The 20,358-nt window shown below is 35.9% G+C and overlaps 1 protein-coding gene and 8 non-coding genes across 9 annotated transcripts; all 9 read right to left on the minus strand.

Moving 5' to 3' along the window:
* Positions 1-643: 643 nt before the first annotated feature.
* Positions 644-7,537, minus strand: LOC100375751 (N-sulfoglucosamine sulfohydrolase-like). Its single transcript, XM_002731064.4, has 5 exons — positions 7,418-7,537; positions 3,482-3,748; positions 3,147-3,297; positions 2,638-2,873; positions 644-2,177 (listed from the first exon to the last, which is right to left on the minus strand). Exons 1-5 carry the CDS (start codon positions 7,500-7,502, stop codon positions 1,396-1,398), a joined length of 1,521 nt encoding a protein of 506 aa, XP_002731110.1. The 5' UTR covers positions 7,503-7,537; the 3' UTR covers positions 644-1,395.
* Positions 7,538-9,576: 2,039 nt separating this feature from the next.
* Positions 9,577-9,648, minus strand: TRNAW-CCA (transfer RNA tryptophan (anticodon CCA)). The gene has a single exon. It is a non-coding gene; the product is annotated as a tRNA-Trp (tRNA).
* Positions 9,649-10,386: 738 nt separating this feature from the next.
* TRNAD-GUC (transfer RNA aspartic acid (anticodon GUC)) lies at positions 10,387-10,458 on the minus strand. Its single transcript has one exon. It is a non-coding gene; the product is annotated as a tRNA-Asp (tRNA).
* Positions 10,459-13,236: 2,778 nt separating this feature from the next.
* TRNAW-CCA (transfer RNA tryptophan (anticodon CCA)) lies at positions 13,237-13,308 on the minus strand. Its single transcript has one exon. It is a non-coding gene; the product is annotated as a tRNA-Trp (tRNA).
* Positions 13,309-14,046: 738 nt separating this feature from the next.
* On the minus strand, positions 14,047-14,118 carry TRNAD-GUC (transfer RNA aspartic acid (anticodon GUC)). Its single transcript has one exon. It is a non-coding gene; the product is annotated as a tRNA-Asp (tRNA).
* Positions 14,119-16,896: 2,778 nt separating this feature from the next.
* Positions 16,897-16,968, minus strand: TRNAW-CCA (transfer RNA tryptophan (anticodon CCA)). The gene has a single exon. It is a non-coding gene; the product is annotated as a tRNA-Trp (tRNA).
* A 738-nt stretch (positions 16,969-17,706) lies between these two features.
* On the minus strand, positions 17,707-17,778 carry TRNAD-GUC (transfer RNA aspartic acid (anticodon GUC)). The gene has a single exon. It is a non-coding gene; the product is annotated as a tRNA-Asp (tRNA).
* A 1,362-nt stretch (positions 17,779-19,140) lies between these two features.
* TRNAW-CCA (transfer RNA tryptophan (anticodon CCA)) lies at positions 19,141-19,212 on the minus strand. Its single transcript has one exon. It is a non-coding gene; the product is annotated as a tRNA-Trp (tRNA).
* An 832-nt stretch (positions 19,213-20,044) lies between these two features.
* TRNAD-GUC (transfer RNA aspartic acid (anticodon GUC)) lies at positions 20,045-20,116 on the minus strand. Its single transcript has one exon. It is a non-coding gene; the product is annotated as a tRNA-Asp (tRNA).
* Between the last annotated feature and the right edge of the window lie 242 nt (positions 20,117-20,358).

Consider the following 20,358-nt stretch of genomic DNA (forward strand, 5'->3'; position numbering starts at 1 on the left):
CACGCAGCGCGTGTTCGAATTTCATGTATACAAACAATGTATTTTACACGCGTTGTATACGTCGCTATGAGTCTCATATCGAACAGGACGCGACGCGACGCCCTTTAAGCTATTCCAGACTCTTGTATACCTGCAATATAAATCTATTATCGATATTATAGGAACATCTCCGATAATAACATACCAGCGATATTTTAATGGAATTACCGTGGTCTATATTGCAATATTATACAGTATTGTGTGGACACAAACTAATCATTATTTATTTTAGATTATCGGATAATGAATCTGACGCTAGCTGTGTCACATGACATGGTGGCATACATAATACTGTTTTCCTCGTGTTCATTACACAAGAAGTGACCCCTGAATATCTACTCTCAGATCTAATCTGTGAAAGATGCTATTAATTGCCGTATGATAATTTACCCACTAATCCACTCATGTACTTTGAATTAACATAACTTGAAGTTTTGACACAGAATTGTGTAATGACCATTCATTGAACATGACAGCATATGTTTCTCACAGCAATGACATCGTGGCTCAACTGCAGTAATCTGACCTTTAAATTTGGCCCACATTTGCATGAAAATCACAGAAATAAAAAAAGCTAGTATCGACCATATTTAGCACTCATAAATGGTTGTAAAGAATGTTTTATTTTATTTCATACATGTATTACTAGCAGATTACAAAGCAAATGAGACAGCTAATATTTACCTATACCTGTCAAGTCACCCACATTATGTATTTATAGAAGTGGGCACTATTTGAGTAAAACATATTTATATATATTTACATATTCAATCTTCAGAATTACACCAGCACCAATACATCCTGAATCAATAGAGAGAATGTCGCCACCATCAACTTTAAGAAAATATTCTCTGTATATATTATATTTAAACAATAATGTACTCCCCGGTGGCTCATAATGAACGAAAGCACAACATAATGGAGTACAAAGTGTGCTTGACAGTACGCACTCAGACAGTAAGCCTTGCATCGACCCCCGCTGCGCGTCGGTCGATAGTCCAGCTGTACTGTCTTCGTGCATACTTCTTTGAGGTATCCTCGTAATAACTTTATATTATAATAAACAATTTCGATAAATTTGAATAATCCAGCTTGAACTCATGGTTGTTAGTCTTTTCTTTTAGTTAATATCAATTTATTCGTGGTCGCGTATGATATGATGGCGATATTGTTAATCACCAGTATACTAAGCACGGCTGCACTGGCAACTTCCGCTAAATGTATTATTTTTATTTATTCTTATTTATTTATATTTCAATCTGGTGTAATAATTGGGTTTGTTTAATATAATTTAACAATATCCGTGCTATTAAGTCTACTTTAGGGGAAAATTAATCTTTCGAGACTTTTGAAATGTCACTTTGGTGGAACATTAAGAAGAGACAAACAGAAAGGATCCTTAGAGTATACACCAGCATCCACATAAACACCCTCTGGAGAACATCTCCATGGGTCACCTGTTTCATATTGCCATGACGACAGTTTTTTCTTCATATCCTGAAAGACGTTCAAATGGTGTGGATCTTGTGCCAAGTTGTTCAGCTCATGAGGGTCTTTGCTTACGTCAAATAACTCCCATTCATCTCTGTAATAATACTCATCAAGTGTCTTGTACCATCCAGTTTTCTGATGTGCTTCAGTACGATTTAGGATATCACGCATAGTTGCAGAGAGACCAACATCTAGGGCGACTGGATAGGGCATTCGGTAGTTTAAATTATGTATAAGTCTGTAGTTTTTATGTTTCATAACCCTCATTGGGTAGTTCATTGTTATTTCGTGGAAATCATGGCTAGCGAACACAGTGTCCCATGTTGGCTGCTCCTTTTCTAGAGCTGGGAGTAAAGATTTGCCACTCAACTTCACTTTTTCATTGAACAATTTATAATCTGGAAATGAAAGATCGAACCAGTCCAGGACAGTTGGTATGATATCCAAACTACTAACCAAGTCGTCACTTACTTGTCCCCACCTTTTCTTGTGATATGGCGAGGAAACAAGGAATGGTTCTCCCATACCCTTTTCGTAAAGATTTGTCTTTGCACCAGGGAAAGGTATTCCATTATCAGAGGTGAATATAACCAATGTGTTGTCACTGAACCCGGCCTGTTCAAGCTCTTTCATAAAAAGTCCAATACCTAAAGACAGAAAATCAAATAGTGTAACTGAGAATTGGTTCGTTCAAATGTTCACATGTGTCTTTGGGTTTCCTCTCATACTATCATTCAAGCTTCTTACATTGGCTCACACTGGCATAATTTTTCCCATGGTTGACACACATTATATTTAACTAAACAAATTATGCATAACCTGCTCAATGGCATCCGAATCATACAACATCCACATCAGCTCCTTATAATAAATCCAATCTATTAATTGCTATTGCCTCTACATAATTGAACATCATCAAAGACGTTCCATACAATCTACACTTTCCTTGATACATTCTACCAATACTTCAATTTTATTGCTATTTACGGTTCACGCCCATCTCAACTCACTATTGCTCATTATAATTTTGGTTAATCTCCACACATTAAATTCAATCTTGTAAATTATTCGTCGATCAATCGACCTCCCACAACCCTCTCTGCTCACCTTGGTCCATTCTACTGATGGTAGTGTACTGCTTTGCTATTTCATCTCTTGCTGCAGGTGTGTCTTGGATGAAGAACGGCAATTCCACATCTTCTGGTTTATAATGAATTGGTTTCCAATCTGGTATCACACCTTTACCAGGCTGGCCATTCCCAAACATCTCACAAAACTCGCCATGTTCAAAATCAGCTGTACATCGATGTGGATCATTAAAAGCAACATATAATAAGAAAGGCCTAAAACAAGAAATGTGTAAAACGGGTATACTAGTATCATTTTCAGTTCAAATTAAGAGGTACGACAAATAAAAGTCAACACTCGACTTTCTATTTGCATGCGTGTATGCATCATTCGAAATTTGTAATAAAGACATTTTCTGTTAATTTTATTCACCTATGCTTAATAAACTGTAATGCACTTTAATTTAGTTTCTGATCGGATGGATGGATGGATGGATGAATGAATGAATGGTTGACTGGCTAGACTGAGCTCATTTTAAACTGACATACCTTGTGTCATTGACATTAAGGTATTCATGTACCAGTTCTTTCATAAACGTGATATTACGTGCTACTTGCATCATGGAATACTGCTCTTCTGTTCTTTCATAGTCAAATTTGAAGACTGTGTCGGGCTGCACATGCTTTTTTCCTATGATACCTAAAATAAGGCAACACAGAAACAAGGATGTCACAAAGATAATTTAACCCAACTGTTGAATATGCCGACTTCTCCTTTAGGAGTAATGTTGTAGTAGTTATAGTTTGGCTTTGCTACTCAAAGAAGACTTTTGTTTCATCATGTGTACATACCTAAGTATCATAAATTGTAACATTTCACTTACCTGTCCTTATGTTAGCGTCTTTTAGAATTACTGGTAAACTTCGGATTTCGTCAAATGCATGGAAATGATGAATGCCACCTGCGAGGCCATAAATGCCATTCTGGTGTTGTGGTAGACCTGTTAGTATGGATGATCTGCTTGGTGAGCAGCTACTGACAGCAGTGTAACCATGTTTGAATATGACGCTGTGACTGGCTAATTTATTGAGATGAGGTGTCTGACACACTGTATTGTTGTATGCTTGGTTCTCAAATCCATAGTCATCAGCTGTGGAATCAATAACATATTAAACACATTTAATTACTACCAAAAATGCTATTTAATAGATATTAGTCTGAATACTAGAGACAGGCACCGAAATATATAACTGTTTGCTACGAATTTAAAATTCAGTGTGTGTTAGTCAGTAGCTACAAACGCTATATGATATTTATAGACTGTGACAGTTGTTCTTGTTTTTCGGACCTTGTATAAATATTACAGATATCCATGCAACAGTAATGACATCATAATTTGAAAATGCTGCAAGGCAGAAACACTGGAACTTCTTTTAATTGATAAGTTTTGCGAGATAGGAAGCCTTATTGTTCTTAAGGTAGCGGGACTATTATTTGCATACTTGTATTCATCTTCTAATTGTGACTAAATGACTACAAATAGACCCGGGAAAGTATATATTTTTAGAATCGCCAGACTTCAAGCTTTTCACAAGTGTAGTTTGCATGCCCGTATCTGCAATCTACGAAGCGTTACTCAATCAAAGGTGAAAAATTACTTTTTCTGTAAAAAAAATAATTACGCATTTATGCTGGCGATAAGAAGTATTTTTTTTCACTTTTCCTAGTTGTTCAATAGTCTGGTAAATTGAATGTGTCTGGTTAGTTTTATTCAAGCAACGCGTTTTAAAAAATAGTGTCCTGAATTTCAATTACTGTTTTAGTCGCATTGCCCCCAACTCAAACCACAACTCGTTGGTAAATAATCGATGAAATAGTTTGTCTGGACACATTCAAGTTCCTCTCATTGTCACCTTAAAGCTGTGAAAATTTGGTGTTAATCCGACGACAATAAGTATACGTTATTTTTTGTTAAAGACCTTGTATTTTGAAAAACATAAACTCCTAGAAAACGTCCATAAAGTAACAGCAAAGATTTTCAAGCTTGTTTATCGGCACAATCAATTTGTTTTCCCATCAAGGTCTGTTTTACCATGTGTAGGGACATCCAAATGTGTAAGGCTATTGGAAACCAAAAAATAAAGGAATGGGATAGCTATAATTGGATAAATTCGGCATATGAAAACACCAAAATCAATGATTTTTTTTCAGTGGCTGTGTTACCTTGTGTCTGACACATTCATATGCAAATGACTAAACTGTGAAACAAACAGGGGCGGAGACAAACCACTCAAATGTTTGGAAACACTTATTGTGTGTCAGATAGCTACTGATAACACATCCTAACATTGCTTTGTCTTGAGTTTATCTTTGAAACTTATAGGCACACAGATTAAACCTGTGTTGTTGATTTTGGAAAACACTACTGAGGCTGCCTTGCTTCCCTTCAGAAAATCTATATTTTAACCAACTTACATGACATTCTATGTTATATTGACTTTATCATATGAAAGTTTATGGTGCATTTCATCAATTAATAAATAAATGTGAAAATCGTAATTTTCAACACAAATAATAGTCTCGCTACCTTAAGTGCACCTCCTCCTCACAGTTTTTTGTTTGTTTATACTATTGTTTTCGATGACCTCGCTTTTCAGAATAACTTTAACGATGTTGAAAATTAATATTTTGACGAAGCATAAATATCTACCGAGATTGATACAAGTGGTTAGGCAATACATATTAACTTCATCACTGAAGTGCCAATTTATTGCATCTAAGAATGCCACAATTGATTAAGAAATAAAATAATCTTAAAGCGCGGTAGTCGTTGCGCTGCGCATGTACGAGATATATGGGTCACATATAAACAAAGATTGCGACTTTGACTGTTGCGCAAATCAACGAGTACGAACTGAGACGAGTCCAAGCTTTAAATAAGTAATTTTCATGTTATTGGAAGGTATCAAAGGAGTCACCGGCGGTAATCAGTGCAAGTCGCGCCCAGGTCAAACCTCATACTTGTGATTTCCATTTGAAGAGCGCATTGGATTGTGGGAAAATCAATGTTTATCAACACAATTGTGGCACATGCGCAGCGCGACGACTACCGCGCTTTAAAATAACACAAACTGATACATATGTCACAGAAACATATAATTACATCAGTAGAATTGCAAAGGCGGCGGCGCGAAATTTTGCATGAGGGGCGAGATCTGAAATCTAGACCCTCTGAAACGCTATTTTCTGCATATTGAGGGGGGAAACCGTGACACAAACGGTTTCAGCTTGATTGGGGGGCGACGCCCCCAACATATTTTCCGGGGCCACTCCCGGTGCTGCCATCACTGTATTGCTTATAAACAGTAACAGCACATAACTTTTGTTTGACGTTTCTGTCAAATCATGACATGCAAGGCTTCAAACTAATAAATATATGAGAACATTGTCAAATTTTGTGAGAGGAAAACATTTCAGCAAATGCAGCAATGACTCATGTATTGATTTATTGGTTTCAGGCACGGACGAATTAATGAAAAATCCTGGTTTTAAAAGTACAAAATAACCTGTTGATTACACTAAATGGTTATGTCTGCTATAATATTGCTTTCATCCGCAGTTATCCAAATTTATTCAAGCTACTATTTATTTACAATTAATCTTTTCCGTGGATACCACCATTAAAAGTTTAACATGCCCCCCTCCATATTGCACCGTGCCAGAATTGTACGATTGTCTGACAGCACTGAGAATTATCTGATCAGAAAGTCAATCACGTCTGTCTCGCAGCCAATGTATCAACCATCAACAATACAACATGTTACCACTGTGACGGCTGTGACGATGTTTACCATGAAATAATGCAATTCGTTTTTTAATACCTCGAACAAATCACACACACATAAACATACTGTTAAACATAACAAACTAAGAACCGATAAATTATGATTAAAATAAAATAAAATAATTCGCATTTGGCTTTGATTCAATTATTTTCACACTATGTGTCCATACAGCACAGTAACAAATTCTATCAAGTGGTCATACAAAACATTTGGACCAGTGGTCTGTCTTACAAATAAATAAATCACATGACTTTTCATGGTAAAATCACATGACTTTGTATTGTCAAATCACATGACACGCAAGCTTTCAAGACTTTCAAGGATTGTGTTGACGCCCACGCGTATTCTAATATAATAAGGTACCAATACAATATTGTATAGGGTCACGTACATGCAAGATCAAAAGATTGCATCGAAATTTAATCAATTCATCGATTGGTGTATGCATTTTCAAGTTCATGGACACCAAAACGTTAGTTCACGCTGATAGTTTATCAACTGCTAGATAAAACCATAAACATGCATTGCAGTCCAAATCATAGACCCTAGACTCCAGGGTCTATGTCTAGGCCAACCAATGTTAGTGAGGTTATTTTAATTTGCCGAAAATAACGAAACGAACATGCAGGGAAAGAATATGATGAAATTACTATTGCAAACTTTTCAATCACAGTGCAACAAATATACTTAAGACCCATTTGTGGGCAATTAATGGGACGTTCGTTTGTGTGCTTGCTAAGGGGCGTGGTATTTGTACCCGCATTGAAAGGCATAACTACAAATGTACAGTCACCGTGACTGTGGCTCCTAAAGCTAGATTAAAACGATTCGGCCCCGGGAGGATACCAGTGCATCGACGCAATGCTTCTTATACAACTTAGCTTACTGTCTCGCCATAGGACTGAAGCCAGAATTGGATTACTGAAATTACAATTGAAGTTCAATAGTACATGTTCTACAAACAGTAAATTTACCTAAAATTATGAGCACGTTTCTCTTCTCCGCTGATACGATGCATAGAGTTAACAGCATAAACAAACCAATCGTCGTGCACGCCATGCTAGCTGTGTTGTGCTAATGCGGACACCAGGGTCGTAATGATGTTCAGGTCAGGATGATAGTAACTAACCGATTAATAAAGTTAGTTACATATTCATTCCACAGTTTCTTTATGTAACCTCGAGAACTTTTCTTTCATTGGATGAATTAATAAATGAATCGAAGTGAAATAAAATTAAACTTTGTTCATGATATGCGAGATTAACAAATAAAATGTGATTTTAACGATAATAAGGCTCTCACCCATGCAGAAGGACAATCGGTGGTCGTTTCAGAATATTCAATCATTTTAGTCAAGGATTGCAATCAGAATAGACCAATACGAATTATAATAGTAACAGGTGTCAGTTTATGCCAAGGATGAGTGGACAAATCAGGGTCAGCAGTGAACGAGAGTATGCTTGAAAGGGACATGCGTTAGATGGAATCATCAACATACAGAAAGACAGTGCCATGTGTTTTGTCAATTGTTTGCGATTAGATTAGATAGCTAATTTAGAGACCAACGTTAGAGGGCGGTGGTCGTCGCGCTGCGACCTGTTCGATGTAGGACTCATAGCGACGTATACAACGTGTGTAAAATACATTGTTTATTTACACGAAATTCGGCCACCGCCCTTTAAATTACGTAGCTAGTAAGGTAAATGTCTTTCTTATTTCTATACAAATCAAAATTAGTATGTTCAACATATCACCACCACTATACTATCGAGGAACTGGATAGCATAACACATATACAATGCGATATTATTTAAGAGATAACTTAACAAACTCGTAAAAAAAAATCATAACCATAGATATAGGAATGCTGTAATAGTGAAGCCAACGACATAAATCGCATAAACCACAAGGAGATTGTTGCCGTGACATGTGTATCACAAGGAGATTGTTGCCGTGACATGTGTATCACAAGGAGATTGTTGCCGTGACATGTGTATCCTGTTTTGTAGCCCCTAACAATGAATTATAAATGTATCGATAATATTACTAGATGATATACCATTCAATCAAGCCTGTTTAAAATAACGATATATTGTAGCTTCATATATTATCTAATGCATCCCTGAATGCCAATATTTAACAAATATATCTGTTCTATTTTTATAAAAGAACTTTCCCAAAGAAAAGAAATTCTAATACTTAAAATAATAAGAGTTACTCACTAAACTATGTACTTTCACACTCAAGCAAGAGAATAGACATGTTGCTGAACTAGCATTGCACTGTGAGTGTTTTATTGTTTGCAGTCTTTAAAATACCAGTTTTTCCACAAATAACAACATTAAAAAGAAACAATGAACTGCTGACCTCACATCTTTGTATTTTTAAGTGGGCCAGCCAAGTTTCTACAAACAAAAATACACATAATATTTCTATTTAATTAATTTTATTGTATAATATTTTCACTGAATTCTTTAAAATAAATTTACCATTTACAAATTAATTTGTTGGACACTATTTAACCTTAATATTTTACAATCCATATCCTTATATTTGAATCAGTTTCAAGACATTTGAAAAATTTATTGCCAGCAATAATTAATAAAGCTTGTTCAGAATGCCATTTATTCACGACATCATATTCAGTGGCTAGTTCTCATGATCTACAACAGTAAATAAATAAACAGAAATCAATTTGATGCCACGTTATTAGAAGACACCGCCATTTGGACCATACCATTTCAAGCTTGCAGGGTGTATAAATAAGAACTCAGCAACCAATAACACATCTTCCACCCACCACAAAAAAATGTAGCCATAATTGAACAACTAAGAAAGCAACAAATATCAGGCTGCATCCTGAAAACAACACATTACAACTAGTCATTACAAACATAGAATCCTACACTCCTTCCAATACACTCTTCTACAGCATTAATGGTCCTATACTCATTTGCATCTATGTACAACAAGCTTAGCCAATAGATGCACCTGACTCATCAAACTTTTGACCAACCACTCATTCTAATTATTGCTGAATGAGGGCGCTATTTACTAATGAGAGGAATCTTTTAAAAGAATTGAACAGATATATTAGTATATATTAAGAGTGCCCCTAAAAAAGAGAAACCACTGACCCAGACGTGATTCGAACACGCAGCCTTCTGATCTGGAGTCAGACACGCTACCGTTGCGCCACGGAGTCATTGTTACTAGCATTTTGGTTTAAAACTACCATAATCATACTTTTATATGCAAAAACATATTGACTTTGAAGAAAATATTGAAGTAAATTGACTAATTGACAGTTTATGCCGAAGAAAACAAAGAATGGCATTCAATTAGATTGCTGACTGTAGTGTTGAGACGTGACAGTGACAGATACAGTTTTGAGAAACATTTGTAATTATTTATTATTTTGAGATATTGAATTGCAATGACTAGAAAGTCTAACGAAATATACTCGTATAATAATAGATTACTGTAGTAATGAGACACAATAATGTCATGAAATAAAGTTGTATTGAAAAAACTCTTTCCGTAAGTCCCAATCACCTGTTGCTTTGAAATGTGTGTGTAATATATGTACATTTTTGACAGATTTGTTGGACGAATCAAACTATGCCTTGTATTTATATTCCGACTCAACGGTAATGTATGAGTGATTTTAAATGAAACTGCACAGATTTGGTTGGTCAAGTTCTTCAGTTGCATACATCTTAAAGAGGAAAGAGACCCATTGTCTTTAGTGATGCACCTGTGTACGCTTGATGTGTATTTTCTTGTGAATAAAGAAGGGTCACTCAGTGACCGTTAATTTATGCATGCAATATTGTCCTTAGTGATGCACCTGTGTACGCTTGATGTGTATTTCTTGTGACAGTATGTATGCAAGAAATTCATGTGTAACAACAGGGAAAAAGGTGAGTTTCTCAAAAATAACCTCCCCGACGGGGAATTGAACCCCGGTCTTCCGCGTGACAGGCGGAGATACTCACCACTATACTATCGAGGAATTGGATAACATAATTTCAATACATTTCGATAATGTTGAAGAGATAACTTAACAAACTTGTAAACACAAAATCGAAACCCATAGATATGGGAATGCTGTATTGGTGAAACCAACGACATAAATCGCACAAACCACAAGGAGATTGTTGCCGTGACATGTGTATCACAAGGAGATTGTTGCCGTGACATGTGTATCACAAGGAGATTGTTGCCGTGACATGTGTATCCTGTCATGTAGCCCCTAACAATGAAATGTAAATGTATCGATAATATTACTGGATGATATACCATTCAATCAAGCCTGTTTAAAATAACGATATATTGTAGCTTCATATATTTATCTAATGCATCCCTGAATGCCAATATTTAACAAATATATCTGTTCTATTTTTATAAAAGAACTTTCCCAAAGAAAAGAAATTCTAATATTTAAAATGATAAGAGTTACTCACTAAACTATGTACTTTCACACTCAAGCAAGAGAATAGACATGTTGCTGAACTAGCATTGCACTGTGAGTGTTTTATTGTTTGCAGTCTTTAAAATACCAGTTTTTCCACAAATAACAACATTAAAAAAAAACAATGAACTGCTGATCTCACATCTTTGTATTTTTATGTGGGCCAGCTAAGTTTCCACAAACAAAAATACACATAATATTTCTATTTAATTAATTTTATTTTATAATATTTTCACTGAATTCTTTAAAATAAATTTACCATTTACAAATTAATTTGTTGGACACTATTTAACCTTAATATTTTACAATCCATATCCTTATATTTGAATCTGTTTCAAGACATTTGAAAAATTTATTGCCAGCAATAATTAATAAAGCTTGTTCAGAATGCCATTTATTCCCGACATCATATTCAGTGGCTAGTTCTCATGATCTACAACAGTAAATAAATAAACATAAATCAATTTGATGCCACGTTATTAGAAGACACCGCCATTTGGACCATACCATTTCAAGCTTGCAGGGTGTATAAATAAGAACTCAGCAACCAATAACACATCTTCCACCCACCACAAAAAAATGTAGCCATAATTGAACAACTAAGAAAGCAACAAATATCAGGCTGCATCCTGAAAACAACACATTACAACTAGTCATTACAAACATAGAATCCTACACTCCTTCCAATACACTCTTCTACAGCATTAATGGTCCTATACTCATTTGCATCTATGTACAACAAGCTTAGCCAATAGATGCACCTGACTCATCAAACTTTTGACCAACCACTCATTCTAATTATTGCTGAATGAGGGCGTTATTTACCAATGAGAGGAATCTTTTAAAAGTAAAACCTGTCAAAACCGACCCCTGGATAAACCGACCTACTGTCAGAACCGACCGATTTATGTAGCCCCGAAATTTCTCCATAGACGCCTATGTTAAAACAACCTGTGAAATCCGACCACTGTTTACTCCGAACACCGACCGCATTGATCGGTCCCAAGTCCAATATTCACACTGAATACATCGACCATCCGACCAGTTGCACCACATCCGCTGTCTAGTAATTCGGTCTGCCCGACCTAAAAAGTATGCATTGTGTCCAAATTCCGCAAACGTCACAGAAACAATACCAAATCTCACACTACAAGTAACGTCCCGTGTAAAACAATGGCAACTGATTACATTTTTCACACCACACGCCCACGCATCGCGTGGTGTCTGGACAGTATAATGACCCCGGATATAAACAAATGATCGGGGTCATCACCTTCAATTGCGGTGAAGCACACTGCATTATCACTTTTTCAACGCTCAAAAGACATTGAGTTTTCTTCTTTCCATAACGATTCTGATCGACAATTTTGTGCTTTCGAATGTTTCCGTAAAGGGGGCTTCAAGATTGAAATTTATGATGACGAAGAAGCAGACGACAACAAAGAATTCGGAAACCTTATTTAGCAAGTTGCAGACCCGCAAACACAGTGTAGCGTTGTAGAATACCTCCACTTTGATGAACGTATACCGACTGAAGCAATGTATGATGGCGAGTGGGAGCAACAGATTGTTGAGAATTTTATTGCAGACAAAGAAAACCATGAATCTATAGACAACAATGACATAAATTGCAACGACAGTCAAATTATTGACCCCCACAACGACAGTGACTTGACACATGGCGATGTGCTAGACATGTTGACAAGATTACAGAACAAAGACTCCAGTTACTTGACAGATATCCAAAATTTCATAATTCGAACGGAAAACAAAATCGTTGAAAAAAAAGATGTTCTTTAAAGTAGTCAAAACTTGATGATTTTTTACATCATAATTTGATTCATTGACTCACAGTTGAGGGACTGTGATTGACTTAACAGCAAAATCGACTGTCTGCATAAATTATGATAATTACATGTAGCTCACGTGAACTTACGTAGTGATGTCATCCAAAATGGACGCCTTCAGTTACGATACGCAATACTTACCCGGTCTGTTCGAATAGTTATTTTAATGTTAATTGATGTCATGTACATACCATAATATTTTTGTCTTGTTTGGTAAATTATTTTATTGAAACAATACAATAAATGCACATTGTAAATACATGTAGAATCACCGGAGGCAAACTCCGATGTCTTTCATTTGTCCCGTGTTTACAGCACATGTAATTGTTGTTTCAATCAAAGTCACGCCCACCCTGAATAAACCGACTCCCTCTGAAAACCGACCATAGATCCCAGTCCCAGTCATGGTCGGTTTTGACAGGTTTTACTGTATTAGTATATATTAAGAGTGCCCCTAAAAAAGAGAAACTACTGACCCCGACGTGATTCGAACACGCAGCCTTCTGATCTGGAGTCAGACGCGCTACCGTTGCGCCACGGAGTCATTGTTACCAGCATTTTGGTTTAAAACTACCATAATCATACTTTTATATGCAAAAACATATTGACTTTGAAGAAAATATTGAAGTAAATTGACTAATTGACAGTTTATGCCGAAGAAAACAAAGAATGGCATTCAATTAGATTGCTGACTGTAGTGTTGAGACGTGACAGTGACAGATACAGTTTTGAGAAACATTTGTAATTATTTATTATTTTGAGACTTTGAATTGCAATGACTAGAAAGTCTAACGAAATATACTCGTATAATAATAGATTACTGTAGTAATGAGACACAATAATGTCATGAAATAAAGTTGTATTGAAAAAACTCTTTCCGTAAGTCCCAATCACCTGTTGCTTTGAAATGTGTGTGTAATATATGTACATTTTTGACAGATTTGTTGGACGAATCAAACTATGCCTTGTATATATATTCCGACTCAACGGTAATGTATGAGTGATTTTAAATGAAACTGCACAGATTTGGTTGGTCAAGTTCTTCAGTTGCATACATCTTAAAGAGGAAAGAGACCCATTGTCTTTAGTGATGCACCTGTGTACGCTTGATGTGTATTTTCTTGTGAATAAAGAAGGGTCACTCAGTGACCGTTAATTTATGCATGCAATATTGTCCTTAGTGATGCACCTGTGTACGCTTGATGTGTATTTCTTGTGACAGTATGTATGCAAGAAATTCATGTGTAACAAAAGGGAAAAAGGTGAGTTTCTCAAAAATAACCTCCCCGACGGGGAATTGAACCCCGGTCTTCCGCGTGACAGGCGGAGATACTCACCACTATACTATCGAGGAATTGGATAACATAATTTCAATACATTTCGATAATGTTGAAGAGATAACTTAACAAACTTGTAAACACAAAATCGAAACCCATAGATATGGGAATGCTGTATTGGTGAAACCAACGACATAAATCGCACAAACCACAAGGAGATTGTTGCCGTGACATGTGTATCACAAGGAGATTGTTGCCGTGACATGTGTATCACAAGGAGATTGTTGCCGTGACATGTGTATCCTGTCATGTAGCCCCTAACAATGAAATGTAAATGTATCAATAATATTACTGGATGATATACCATTCAATCAAGCCTGTTTAAAATAACGATATATTGTAGCTTCATATATTTATCTAATGCATCCCTGAATGCCAATATTTAACAAATATATCTGTTCTATTTTTATAAAAGAACTTTCCCAAAGAAAAGAAATTCTAATATTTAAAATGATAAGAGTTACTCACTAAACTATGTACTTTCACACTCAAGCAAGAGAATAGACATGTTGCTGAACTAGCATTGCACTGTGAGTGTTTTATTGTTTGCAGTCTTTAAAATACCAGTTTTTCCACAAATAACAACATTAAAAAAAAACAATGAACTGCTGATCTCACATCTTTGTATTTTTATGTGGGCCAGCTAAGTTTCCACAAACAAAAATACACATAATATTTCTATTTAATTAATTTTATTTTATAATATTTTCACTGAATTCTTTAAAATAAATTTACCATTTACAAATTAATTTGTTGGACACTATTTAACCTTAATATTTTACAATCCATATCCTTATATTTGAATCTGTTTCAAGACATTTGAAAAATTTATTGCCAGCAATAATTAATAAAGCTTGTTCAGAATGCCATTTATTCCCGACATCATATTCAGTGGCTAGTTCTCATGATCTACAACAGTAAATAAATAAACATAAATCAATTTGATGCCACGTTATTAGAAGACACCGCCATTTGGACCATACCATTTCAAGCTTGCAGGGTGTATAAATAAGAACTCAGCAACCAATAACACATCTTCCACCCACCACAAAAAAATGTAGCCATAATTGAACAACTAAGAAAGCAACAAATATCAGGCTGCATCCTGAAAACAACACATTACAACTAGTCATTACAAACATAGAATCCTACACTCCTTCCAATACACTCTTCTACAGCATTAATGGTCCTATACTCATTTGCATCTATGTACAACAAGCTTAGCCAATAGATGCACCTGACTCATCAAACTTTTGACCAACCACTCATTCTAATTATTGCTGAATGAGGGCGTTATTTACCAATGAGAGGAATCTTTTAAAAGTAAAACCTGTCAAAACCGACCCCTGGATAAACCGACCTACTGTCAGAACCGACCGATTTATGTAGCCCCGAAATTTCTCCATAGACGCCTATGTTAAAACAACCTGTGAAATCCGACCACTGTTTACTCCGAACACCGACCGCATTGATCGGTCCCAAGTCCAATATTCACACTGAATACATCGACCATCCGACCAGTTGCACCACATCCGCTGTCTAGTAATTCGGTCTGCCCGACCTAAAAAGTATGCATTGTGTCCAAATTCCGCAAACGTCACAGAAACAATACCAAATCTCACACTACAAGTAACGTCCCGTGTAAAACAATGGCAACTGATTACATTTTTCACACCACACGCCCACGCATCGCGTGGTGTCTGGACAGTATAATGACCCCGGATATAAACAAATGATCGGGGTCATCACCTTCAATTGCGGTGAAGCACACTGCATTATCACTTTTTCAACGCTCAAAAGACATTGAGTTTTCTTCTTTCCATAACGATTCTGATCGACAATTTTGTGCTTTCGAATGTTTCCGTAAAGGGGGCTTCAAGATTGAAATTTATGATGACGAAGAAGCAGACGACAACAAAGAATTCGGAAACCTTATTTAGCAAGTTGCAGACCCGCAAACACAGTGTAGCGTTGTAGAATACCTCCACTTTGATGAACGTATACCGACTGAAGCAATGTATGATGGCGAGTGGGAGCAACAGATTGTTGAGAATTTTATTGCAGACAAAGAAAACCATGAATCTATAGACAACAATGACATAAATTGCAACGACAGTCAAATTATTGACCCCCACAACGACAGTGACTTGACACATGGCGATGTGCTAGACATGTTGACAAGATTACAGAACAAAGACTCCAGTTACTTGACAGATATCCAAAATTTCATAATTCGAACGGAAAACAAAATCGTTGAAAAAAAAGATGTTCTTTAAAGTAGTCAAAACTTGATGATTTTTTACATCATAATTTGATTCATTGACTCACAGTTGAGGGACTGTGATTGACTTAACAGCAAAATCGACTGTCTGCATAAATTATGATAATTACATGTAGCTCACGTGAACTTACGTAGTGATGTCATCCAAAATGGACGCCTTCAGTTACGATACGCAATACTTACCCGGTCTGTTCGAATAGTTATTTTAATGTTAATTGATGTCATGTACATACCATAATATTTTTGTCTTGTTTGGTAAATTATTTTATTGAAACAATACAATAAATGCACATTGTAAATACATGTAGAATCACCGGAGGCAAACTCCGATGTCTTTCATTTGTCCCGTGTTTACAGCACATGTAATTGTTGTTTCAATCAAAGTCACGCCCACCCTGAATAAACCGACTCCCTCTGAAAACCGACCATAGATCCCAGTCCCAGTCATGGTCGGTTTTGACAGGTTTTACTGTATTAGTATATATTAAGAGTGCCCCTAAAAAAGAGAAACTACTGACCCCGACGTGATTCGAACACGCAGCCTTCTGATCTGGAGTCAGACGCGCTACCGTTGCGCCACGGAGTCATTGTTACCAGCATTTTGGTTTAAAACTACCATAATCATACTTTTATATGCAAAAACATATTGACTTTGAAGAAAATATTGAAGTAAATTGACTAATTGACAGTTTATGCCGAAGAAAACAAAGAATGGCATTCAATTAGATTGCTGACTGTAGTGTTGAGACGTGACAGTGACAGATACAGTTTTAAGAAACATTTGTAATTATTTATTATTTTGAGACTTTGAATTGCAATGACTAGAAAGTCTAACGAAATATACTCGTATAATAATAGATTACTGTAGTAATGAGACACAATAATGTCATGAAATAAAGTTGTATTGAAAAAACTCTTTCCGTAAGTCCCAATCACCTGTTGCTTTGAAATGTGTGTGTAATATATGTACATTTTTGACAGATTTGTTGGACGAATCAAACTATGCCTTGTATATATATTCCGACTCAACGGTAATGTATGAGTGATTTTAAATGAAACTGCACAGATTTGGTTGGTCAAGTTCTTCAGTTGCATACATCTTAAAGAGGAAAGAGACCCATTGTCTTTAGTGATGCACCTGTGTACGCTTGATGTGTATTTTCTTGTGAATAAAGAAGGGTCACTCAGTGACCGTTAATTTATGCATGCAATATTGTCCTTAGTGATGCACCTGTGTACGCTTGATGTGTATTTCTTGTGACAGTATGTATGCAAGAAATTCATGTGTAACAAAAGGGAAAAAGGTGAGTTTCTCAAAAATAACCTCCCCGACGGGGAATTGAACCCCGGTCTTCCGCGTGACAGGCGGAGATACTCACCACTATACTATCGAGGAATTGGATAACATAATTTCAATACATTTCGATAATGTTGAAGAGATAACTTAACAAACTTGTAAACACAAAATCGAAACCCATAGATATGGGAATGCTGTATTGGTGAAACCAACGACATAAATCGCACAAACCACAAGGAGATTGTTGCCGTGACATGTGTATCACAAGGAGATTGTTGCCGTGACATGTGTATCACAAGGAGATTGTTGCCGTGACATGTGTATCCTGTCATGTAGCCCCTAACAATGAAATGTAAATGTATCAATAATATTACTGGATGATATACCATTCAATCAAGCCTGTTTAAAATAACGATATATTGTAGCTTCATATATTTATCTAATGCATCCCTGAATGCCAATATTTAACAAATATATCTGTTCTATTTTTATAAAAGAACTTTCCCAAAGAAAAGAAATTCTAATATTTAAAATGATAAGAGTTACTCACTAAACTATGTACTTTCACACTCAAGCAAGAGAATAGACATGTTGCTGAACTAGCATTGCACTGTGAGTGTTTTATTGTTTGCAGTCTTTAAAATACCAGTTTTTCCACAAATAACAACATTAAAAAAAAACAATGAACTGCTGATCTCACATCTTTGTATTTTTATGTGGGCCAGCTAAGTTTCCACAAACAAAAATACACATAATATTTCTATTTAATTAATTTTATTTTATAATATTTTCACTGAATTCTTTAAAATAAATTTACCATTTACAAATTAATTTGTTGGACACTATTTAACCTTAATATTTTACAATCCATATCCTTATATTTGAATCTGTTTCAAGACATTTGAAAAATTTATTGCCAGCAATAATTAATAAAGCTTGTTCAGAATGCCATTTATTCCCGACATCATATTCAGTGGCTAGTTCTCATGATCCACAACAGTAAATAAATAAACAGAAATCAATTTGATGCCACGTTATTAGAAGACACCGCCATTTGGATCATACCATTTCAAGCTTGCGGGGTGTATAAATAAGAAATCAGCAACCAATAACACATCTTCCACCCACCACAAAAAAATGTAGCCATAATTGAACAACTAAGAAAGCAACAAATATCAGGCTGCATCCTTAAAACAACACATTACAACTAGTCATTACAAACATAGAATCCTACACTCCTTCCAATACACTCTTCTACAGCATTAATGGTCCTATACTCATTTGCATCTATGTACAACAAGCTTAGCCAATAGATGCACCTGACTCATCAAACTTTTGACCAACCACTCATTCTAATTATTGCTGATTGAGGGCGCTATTTACCAATGAGAGGAATCTTTTAAAAGAATTGAACAGATATATTAGTATATATTAAGAGTGCCCCTAAAAAAGAGAAACTACTGACCCCGACGTGATTCGAACACGCAGCCTTCTGATCTGGAGTCAGACACGCTACCGTTGCGCCACGGAGTCATTGTTACCAGCATTTTGGTTTAAAACTACCATAATCATACTTTTATATGCAAAAACATATTGACTTTGAAGAAAATATTGAAGTAAATTGACTAATTGACAGTTTATGCCGAAGAAAACAAAGAATGGCATTCAATTAGATTGCTGAATGTAGTGTTGAGACGTGATAGTGACAGATACAGTTTTGAGAAACATTTGTAATTATTTATTATTTTGAGACTTTGAATTGCAATGACTGGAAAAATCTAACGAAATATACTCGTATAATAATAGATTACTGTTGTAATGAGACACAATAATGTCATGAAATAAAGTTGTATTGAAAAAACTCTTTCCGTAAGTCCCAATCACCTGTTGCTTTGAAATGTGTGTGTAATATATGTACATTTTTGACAGATTTGTTGGACGAATCAAACTATGCCTTGTATATATATTCCGACTCAACGGTAATGTATGAGTGATTTTAAATGAAACTGCACAGATTTGGTTGGTCAAGTTCTTCAGTTGCATACATCTTAAAGAGGAAAGAGACCCATTGTCTTTAGTGATGCACCTGTGTACGCTTGATGTGTATTTTCTTGTGAATAAAGAAGGGTCACTCAGTGACCGTTAATTTATGCATGCAATATTGTCCTTAGTGATGCACCTGTGTACGCTTGATGTGTATTTTCTTGTGAATAAAGAAGGGTCACTCAGTGACCGTTAATTTATGCATGCAATATTGTCCTTAGTGATGCACCTGTGTACGCTTGATGTGTATTTCTTGTGACAGTATGTATGCAAGAAATTCATGTGTAACAAAAGGGAAAAAGGTGAGTTTCTCAAAAATAACCTCCCCGACGGGGAATTGAACCCCGGTCTTCCGCGTGACAGGCGGAGATACTCACCACTATACTATCGAGGAATTGGATAACATAATTTCAATACATTTCGATAATGTTGAAGAGATAACTTAACAAACTTGTAAACACAAAATCGAAACCCATAGATATGGGAATGCTGTATTGGTGAAACCAACGACATAAATCGCACAAACCACAAGGAGATTGTTGCCGTGACATGTGTATCACAAGGAGATTGTTGCCGTGACATGTGTATCACAAGGAGATTGTTGCCGTGACATGTGTATCCTGTCATGTAGCCCCT

Source organism: Saccoglossus kowalevskii, chromosome 8 (genome assembly GCF_978046115.1).
Source record: "Saccoglossus kowalevskii chromosome 8, keSacKowa6.1, whole genome shotgun sequence".
Classification (NCBI taxonomy): domain Eukaryota; kingdom Metazoa; phylum Hemichordata; class Enteropneusta; family Harrimaniidae; genus Saccoglossus; species Saccoglossus kowalevskii.